Source organism: Budorcas taxicolor, chromosome 3 (assembly GCF_023091745.1).
Source record: "Budorcas taxicolor isolate Tak-1 chromosome 3, Takin1.1, whole genome shotgun sequence".
In the NCBI taxonomy this organism is placed as follows: Eukaryota; Metazoa; Chordata; class Mammalia; order Artiodactyla; family Bovidae; genus Budorcas; species Budorcas taxicolor.
The window spans coordinates 7,032,899-7,041,849 of record NC_068912.1 but is presented as its reverse complement, the minus strand read 5'-3'; the positions used below and the strand labels follow the sequence as shown (position 1 = coordinate 7,041,849).

General features: G+C 43.4%; 1 protein-coding gene across 1 annotated transcript in view; it reads left to right on the top strand.

The window, feature by feature from the left end:
* Positions 1-1,619: 1,619 nt before the first annotated feature.
* Positions 1,620-8,951, top strand: part of HSD17B7 (hydroxysteroid 17-beta dehydrogenase 7) — a 29,761-nt gene continuing 22,429 nt past the window's right edge. The window contains exons 1-3 of the mRNA XM_052637941.1: positions 1,620-1,726; positions 4,179-4,382; positions 5,549-5,641. Of these exons, the coding sequence (XP_052493901.1) occupies positions 1,620-1,726; positions 4,179-4,382; positions 5,549-5,641 (404 nt within the window). The remainder of the gene's footprint in view (positions 1,727-4,178; positions 4,383-5,548; positions 5,642-8,951) is intronic.

The following is an 8,951-nucleotide window of genomic DNA, read 5'->3' as shown; positions in this document are numbered from 1 at the left end:
TGACCACCAACAAGAAACAGTGGCCCTTGCACAGGTTGCTAACTCAAAGAACTGTGGGAAGACTTCAGCAGTCTCCCTGGCCATCAAGGAGTCCTTTGGATGCCAAGTCCCCTGTTACCGACAGCCTTCTCCTCCACTGTGCAGTGAATACTGCTGCCTTGTCCTGCCTCCTGTTGACCATGCACAGTGGGGCCTCACTCCAGGACAGTGCCTCTGATATGTGAGATGTAATAAATCATTGATGTCTCTTTTGCTGCCTCTGGATTCTTTCTTTGGTCTAGCAACTGGCCAGCTACAAGGGTTGCAAGACTGTAGGGTTGCAGCCCAACGAGTTAATTTTACTGCAGAACTTTCAGAAAATATTGTTAAATCATGGTTTCTTTATAATAGTTGTAAGTGGGTTATGGGTAGAAGCTGAGTGCCACTCAAAAAATATATATATATATTGATGATACAGGAATTAAATTTTTAATAATCACGTTTATTCTTTCAATCTAATTTTATTGGTATAAGATTTATCTAATACTAAACTGATATAAAATTAATCAAAACGTCCAGGTTACTCAAAAGCCAATGAAAATGACCTCAGTCTCTATCTTTCAGAGATCATTGCTGTTTATAAATAATTAAAACTTTGAAAGTGGTTATGAAGAGCCTTCCACAGAGTTTGATACAAGATGTGCAGAATTCCTTACTGAGGACCCAGACTGGTGATGGTCACATTGTGACTAGCCCACAATAAATCCAGAAACCTAAAGTAAACATTAGAAACTTTTATGGCAATTTGGCAGAGTACTTACATCTGTTGAATTTAATTAAAAAAAAAAATCCGGGCTTGTATGCTTCTTGCTTTTTATTTCATTTTTCTAGCAATTTATTTTTATTGATTATTCCAGAAGTACCCATCTGGGGTGGCTTGGAAAAACAAAGTGGGTCCTTTACCACAAAGAATTTGAGACACACTGAAATAGGCGGTTACAATACAGGACCCATTACGTCCTATGGAATTCTAAGCTTCTCTTACTCTACACCATATTCCAAGTTTTGAAAATTGGCAATTCATGCATGATTCTCCGTAAAGTTCTTAGTAAAATCAGTGTTCATTTTCACGAAGATGATTTTTTAGAGGAAAGGACGAGTTTTGGAACCAGAAGGTTGGGTGTTAATTGGCACAGTGCCTGGATGGAAAACTAAGTAATGATCATCTCTAAACTTCACTTCCTAGCCTCAAACCTCTCCTCTAAAATACGGAGCTCTGGTGAAAATATCCTGACGTTTTCCTGCCATGAAATGCTAATCAGAGGCGCCAGGGTATTCACCCTGCGTGAGCCGCGACTTCCCTACCCGAGCGCAGGGCTAGGAGAACGCCCCAACCGCGACAGAAGCCGGACATCAGCGGGGCGGACGCGGGGCGGGACACCTTCCGGGATTGGCTCGGGCCTCGCGCGACAACGCGGCTCCGCCCCTCGGCCTATCTCACTCCATCCGGGCTCCTGCGCTGCGAGCGGCTGGGAGGCCGCGACGGAAGAGCCGCCCAGCGTGAAACCCATGACGAAAAAGGGAGGCGGGGCCCCGACGGGCCCTGATTGACGGCCCGGGGGCGTGGCCGAGGCGGGGATATGGGTCTAAGTACCCGTGGGAAACCTTGCTGGGTCCCTGCTTTGGGGCGCGTGGTCACAGGGTGTGCAAGCATGCGGAAAGTGGTTTTGATCACCGGGGCGAGCAGGTGAGACCTCCTTCGAGATAGTGGAGGCGGCGGGGCTGGGGTCCAAGGGAGCGGGAAGTACTGAGCCAGGTGGACCCGCCACCGACCGACCCTAGGAGCTCCTGTCGTTGACCCTGCCTTGGTGGGGACAGGGCCGAGACCCTGTCCGGCTTTTCCCTGGGTTCCCCTGTGCGCGAGGTACCAAGCCTGTCGGCGTCGTGAGCAGCTCAGTAACGTGCTTTCAATTAAACATGACAGCGAAAAACAAAAAGTAGAGCGTCACTAAGAGATGTATCTCAGTGACGATCCTGTCGGTATGCAGAGAAAAGGCTCTACCCACTCAGACCTCGCCCCCTTTACACTTTTAACTTTCTCATCACTGGTAAATTAGACCAGGTCACCATATATTTTGTACTCTCCCAGTTTTTTTCTGTGCTAGACTTCCGCCCCTAGATAAATTTCAGCGTCCAAGAACGTTAGAATACGGGGGTTGGGGGTGGGATGGGGTGAGAATATCTCACATAACACAGTGCTAGACACTTAGTATAAGTACTCTTCAGAGACTCAGAGAAAAGTAACTTTTTTCTGTTAAGGCGTGGAAGGAGTGCAAGTAACCGTACTGCCGATGAGTAATTTACTCCGGGGGTTGGGTATTTGGATTCAGCCTCTGTTTTACTTTTCGTTTGTAATTCAATGAACAATGTGTGAAGGATGAAACTAACCAAACCAGTTTTCTAACTGAGGCGTTTTGTGGGGGAGGGGCGGGTGGATTAAGACTGAGGTTATGTTAAAGGACATTTATCAGCTTTCAGTTATCTAGACACGTCCATGTTAAAAGACAAACCTGGCAGGTGTCCTGTGATGGGCAGAATTTTAATATGCCCTCACCTGAATAACTTTAACAGCCAGTGTGGTGCTTTCTATGTTGATGTGCTTAAATAAGTAAGGCTTGATTTTGTGTTTGTTCCTTTTACAAATATTGTGATATGTGCAATTGCATATTTATAGTAAAGGCCTATTCTCAATTGGGGATGAATAAACATAACTATGGTTTATTCATGGTGCTAGGCTCTTTGCCTGGAATGAGCTTTAAAGTCTTGGAAAAAGCCCACTTACCTAGGGTTTCACTGTTACCAGCCAACCTGATCCGACCCCTCTCTCCATCTACTGTCTGGTTTCACAATGCTCTTTCTGAAGGAGGTAATTGACACATGTACTCATCCCTGGGTGGGGAAGATCCCCTGGAGGAGGAAATGACAACTCTCTTCAGTGTTCTTGCCTGGAAAATTCCATAGACAGAGGAGCCTCAGTTCAGTTCAGTTCAGTCGCTCAGTCGTGTCCGACTCTTTGCCACCCCATGAATCGCAGCACGCCAGGCCTCCCTGTCCATCACCAACTCCCGGAGTTCACGCAAACTCACGTCCATTGAGTTGGTGATGCCATCCAGCCATCTCATCCTCTGTCGTCCCCTTTTCCTCCTGCCCCTAGTCCCTCTCAGGATCAGAGTCTTTTCCAATGAGTCAGTTCTTCCCATGAGGTGGCCACAGTACTGGAGTTTCAGCTTTACCATCATTCCTTCCAAAGAAATCCCAGGGCTGGTCTCCTTTAGAATGGACTGTTTGGATCTCCTTGCAGTCCAAGGGGCTCTTTGTTGGCAAATGTCTCTGCTTTTCAGCATGCTATCTAGGTTGGTCATAACTTTTCTTCCAAGGAGTAAGCGTCTTTTAATTTCATGGCTGCAGTCACCATCTGCAGCCTAGTGGGCAACAATCCGTAGGGTCGCCAAGAGTCAGACACGACTGAGTGACTAAGCATGAAGCATGCATTCCTCCCTACTTCTCTTTTTGTGTAGCCATCTTATATTTCCTTTTCCTATCTTCTACTTAATCATCTTCCTGTTGGTTATTCACTCCTAGTAGTTGAGAGGGACTTGTCTCTCCTGCCATTTGCTTATACCTTACCCTGAAAGAGTCACCCATTCCTTAAATTAGGAATTTCTGGTGCTGCTGATAGTGGCCCTCATACCAACTGATAGAAGAGCCCTTGCCCTTGAGAAACCTAGACAGTAGAGTAAAACAGGCACACTGCTAAATGCTGAGATGCTCTTTTTAGCACTTGCTGATGATGTATTGAATCACTTTCATGAGTGTCATGATCAGCATAAAATGAAAACCACTGACAGTATAAACTCTGTCTTAAATGCTAAAGGGCAATCAATTCTGATTTGCAGTTATTCAGGTCATTGAGCTTTTGCAAAATGAAAGAAACACAAGCTGGACAACATCGTGAGCCAGTGACTATTAGAGTTGGAGGGTTCCCCACTTCTTTACATAGTTTTTGAGTGCTTTCTGTCTACCTGGGCTCCTGTTTGGGGCTCAAGTTGACAAAATCAGTCTTCTGAGCCAGAGAGAACTTGCCTCTATTTGGCACCATCTCATTTAATGCATGTTCGATATCTGAATTGTCCTCTCAGTGGCGTGGGCCTAGCCCTCTGCAGGCGGTTGCTGGAAGAAGATGATGCGCTTCACCTGTGCTTGGCGTGCAGGAGCATGAGCAAAGCAGAAGCTGTCCGCACCTCTCTGCTGGCCTCCCACCCCACCGCTGAGGTCTCCATCGTGCAGGTGGATGTCAGCAGCCTGCCATCGGTGTTCCAGGCCACCAAGGAGCTCAAGCAAAGGTCTGCGTCTTATTGATGGCTTTTTTCTCATGTGATTGTGCAGTGCAACAACTAATAGAATAAGAAGGGATGGGAAAATCTATAAAAGAAACAGGTGCAGTGTAAAAAGAAGTTACACTGAGGAAATCTATAGAGTAACATATTATTTTCATTCTTAATCACAATCACGACCATTCCATGAAGATTAATTTGTGAGCATATTTTGACATGCAGTCAGTTGTAAAGTCTTAGGTTAGTGTAACTCCTTTGATGTTTAAATACATTTTTTGCATCTTTGCTTCACATAAAAAAACTCCATTAAGTATGTGAGGCAGGTATTGACAAGTGAAGAAATTTCCCCAGGCCACTCACTAAAACTTTGTTCATACTGACAGTAATTGGCATACAATAAACGTTTGATAAATGTTTAGTATCTGAAGGGCTAGAGTCCTTAGATATATAACTTCTCAAAAAATGTACAATAAATTGCATATAGCTACACAATGCATTTTTCTGGAGAGACGTGTTTTTTTCTTCTAAGAGGAATGAATAATAATTAGTTTAATTAATAAACTATTAATTACATTTTTGTAATTTAGGCCCTTAATAAGCAAGAGCTTCTTTATTTCCATGGACAGTAAAATGAACTTCAGTATATATAAGGAAAACGTTCTTGGTAAAAGAATTAATTGGCTGAAGAATAATATATTGTATTTCATTTATGTTTGATAGCCGTTTGCATTACTTGTGTTCCCTGCTGTAGTGGATATCTTGGTGTTCAGATTCCAGCATTAATGGATCAGATTATACAAATTTTACTTGTCAAAGAGGCAAGATGTGAGGTTTTTTCTTTTTTTTTTTAAAGCAAAAACGTTTCTGAGACCAGAGGGAGTGTGGGTTTAATAGAGTCGCTGTGGTACCTTATTGGGAGGACTAAGCTGGAAGGAGTATTGATCAGAGATTTGACTTCAAAACCCATTACAGCTCTTCAAATTCTGTTTGAGGCCACCATCAAAAAAAGAACACTCAAATATTTACCAGGCTAAATAAAAAATGTTGAGAAGGTAGTACTGGTGCCTTAGCTTGCTACGGTCATCTTTTTTGTGCTTTCTGTCCTTCATGGACCTTCTTTATTCTAATTGCTCTACGAGACAGCTAACAATCTTCTTTCTTGATTTTACTTGCAGGTTTCAGAGATTAGACTATGTATATCTAAATGCTGGGATCATGCCTAATCCACAGCTGAATATCAAAGCACTTTTTTGTGGTCTCTTTTCAAGGTAATGTCTATCTTCTAGATTAACTGATTGGAAGGAAGGTGTTTGTTGATTTATTTTTTGCCTAGTTCTGCCATCAGTCCATTAAGTTGAGGGGGTGAGGGGGTGTGGAGAAGAATGAAGACAGAAAGTGTGTGTTGCAGCCCTGTCGCGAAACATACTTTTGTCTTTGTGAGGAACGTAGCAAGTCATGATTCTGTGTTCTTGGTCCGCGGATATTCCAAGGATGTTGCATGTTGTGGCAGGTCAGTTTTGGCCTGCCTCACTGTGTCCATGAGAACATTTCAGAGCTAGGCAGAGTTGTCAGTGAGACTCTAATATCCAGGAAGGCGACTTGAGCAGCATTTCTCAGCCATGTGTCAGGTACTCTGACCAGTAGTCTAAGGACATGTACAGGGCTAAATACCTTCCTGGGAGATTCTCAATACACATTCAGTTCAGTTCAGTCGCTCAGTCATGTCCAACTCTTTGCGACCCCATGAATCACAGCACACCAGGCCTCCCTGTCCATCACCATCTCCTGGAGTTCACTCAAACTCATGTCCATCGAGTCAGTGATGTCATCCAGCCATCTCATCCTCTGTCGTCCCCTTCTCCTCCTGCCCCCAATCCCTCCCAGCATCAGAATCTTTTCCAATGAGTCAACTCTTCGCATGAGGTGGCCAAAGTACTGGAGCTTCAGCTTCAGCATCATTCCTTCCAAAGAACACCCAGGGCTGATCTCTTTAGAATGGACTGGTTGTATCTCCTTGCAGTCCAAGGGACTCTCAGGAGTCTTCTCCAACACCATAGTTCAAAAGCATCAATTCTTTGGCTCTCAGCTTTCTTCACAGTCCAACTCTCACATCCATATATGACCACTGGAAAAACCATAGCCTTGACAAGACGGACCTTTGTTGGCAAAGTAATGTCTCTGCTTTTGAATACACTATCTAGGTTGGTCATAACTTTTCTTCCAAGGAGTAAGCGTCTTTTAATTTCATGGCTGCAATCACCATCTGCAGTGATTTTGGAGCCCCCAAAAATAAAGTCTGACACTGCTTCCACTGTTTCCCCATCTATTTCCCATAAAGTGATGGGACCAGATGCCATGATCTTCGTTTTCTGAATGTTGAGCTTTAAGCCAACTTTTTCAGTCTCCTCTTTCACTTTCATCAAGAGGCTTTTTAGTTCCTCTTCACTTTCTGCCATAAGGGTGGTGTCATCTACATATCTGAGGTTATTGATATTTCTCCTGGCAATCTTGATTCCAGCTTGTGTTTCTTCCAGCCCAGGGTTTCTCATGATGTACTCTGCATATAAGTTAAATAAGCAGGGTGACAATATACAGCCTTGACATACTCCTTTTCCTATTTGGAACCAGTCTGTTGTTCCATGTCCAGTTCTAACTGTTGCTTCCTGATGTGCATATAGGTTTCTCAAGAGGCAGGTCAGGTGGTCTGGTATTCCCATCTCTTTCAGAATTTTCCAGTTTCTTGTGATCCACACAGTCAAAGGCTTTGGCATAGTCAATAAAGCAGAAATAGATGTTTTTCTGGAACTCTCTTGATTTTTCCATGAGCCAGCAGATGTTGGCAATTTGATTTCTGGTTCCTCTGCCTTTTCTAAAACCATCTGGAAGTTCATGGTTCATGTATTGCTGAAGCCTGGCTTGGAGAATTTTGAGCGTTACTTTGCTAGCGTGTGAGATGAGTGCAATTGTGCAGTAGTTTGAGCATTCTTTGGCATTGCCTTTCTTTGGGATTGGAATGAAAACTGACCTTTTCCAGTCCTGTGGCCACTGCTGAGTTTTCCAAATTTGCTGGCATATTGAGTGCAGCACTTTCACAGCATCATCTTTCAGGATTTGAAATAGCTCAACTGGAATTCCATCACCTGCACTAGCTTTGTTCGTAGTGATGCTTTCTAAGGCCCACTTGACTTCACATTCCAGGATGTCTGGCTCTAGGCGAGTGATCACACCATCGTGATTATCTTGGCCATGAAGATCTTTTTTGTACAGTTCTTCTTGTATTTTTGCCACCTCTTCTTAATATCTTCTGCTTCTGTTAGGTCCATACCATTTCTGTCCTTTATCGAGCCCATCTTTGCATGAAATGTTCCCTTGGTATCTCTAATTTTCTTAAAGAGATCTCAGTCTTTCCCATTCTGTTGTTTTCCTCTATTTCTTTGCATTGATCGCCGAGGACGGCTTTCTTATCTCTTCTTGCTATTCTTTGGAACTCTGCATTCAGATGTTTATGTCTTTCCTTTTCTCCTTTGCTTTTTGCTTCTCTTCTTTTCACAGCTATTTGTAAGGCCTCCTCAGACAGCCATTCTGCCTTTTTGCATTTCTTTTCCATGGGGATGACCTTGATCCCTGTTTCCTGTATAGTGTCATGAACCTCAGTCCATAGTTCATCAGGCACTCTATCTATCAGATCTAGTCCCTTAAATCTATTTCTCACTTCCACTGTATAATCAGAAGGGATTTGATTTAGGTCATACCTGAATGGTCTAGTGGTTTTCTCTACTTTCTTCAATTTAAGTCTGAATTTGGTAATAAGGAGCTCATAATCTGAGCCACAGTCAGCTCCCAGTCTTGTTTTTGCTGACTGTATAGAGCTTCTCCATCTTTGGCTGCAAAGAATATAATCAGTCTGATTTCGCTGTTGACCATCTGGTGATGTCCATGTGTAGAGTCTTCTGAAAAATGTTTAACTACAACCTACAGTAAGAAATAAATCTTTTTTGTGACCCAATGTACTTATTTGTTCATGGACTTCCCAGGTGGCACAGTGGTAAAGAATCTACCTTCCAGTGCAGGAGACGTGGGTTTGATCCCTGGGTCAGGGAGTCCCTGAAGAAGGAAATGGCAACCAACCCATTTCCGTATTCTTGCCTGGAAAATTCAGTGGACAGAGGAACCTGGCATGCTATAGTCCAAGGGGTGGCAAAGAGTCAGACACAGCTGAGCACATCCATACTTATTCATAAATAGATATTACTGTTACTTCATACTACTTCCTATACTGCTACTTTTATTTTACTTTTCTGCCATCCAACACACACACACACCCCTACACACAAAATCACATGCTCGTCTTGACCTATTACATTGATCTCACAGCAAATCACTGTCTTCCTGTATTCAATGCCTCAAGAATTCCCTATAATAAAAAGGCCTGCTTCACTTTGTTACTTTGTTCAGCAGTTAGACATCAGTGTGCAGGGGAAGACTTTTTCTTCTTGGCGTGACTGGTATTCCCCCAGGGCAGTTGACTTGCATTAGGTTGGTGCAAAAGTATTGTGGTTTTGCATGGTTGAAACTTGC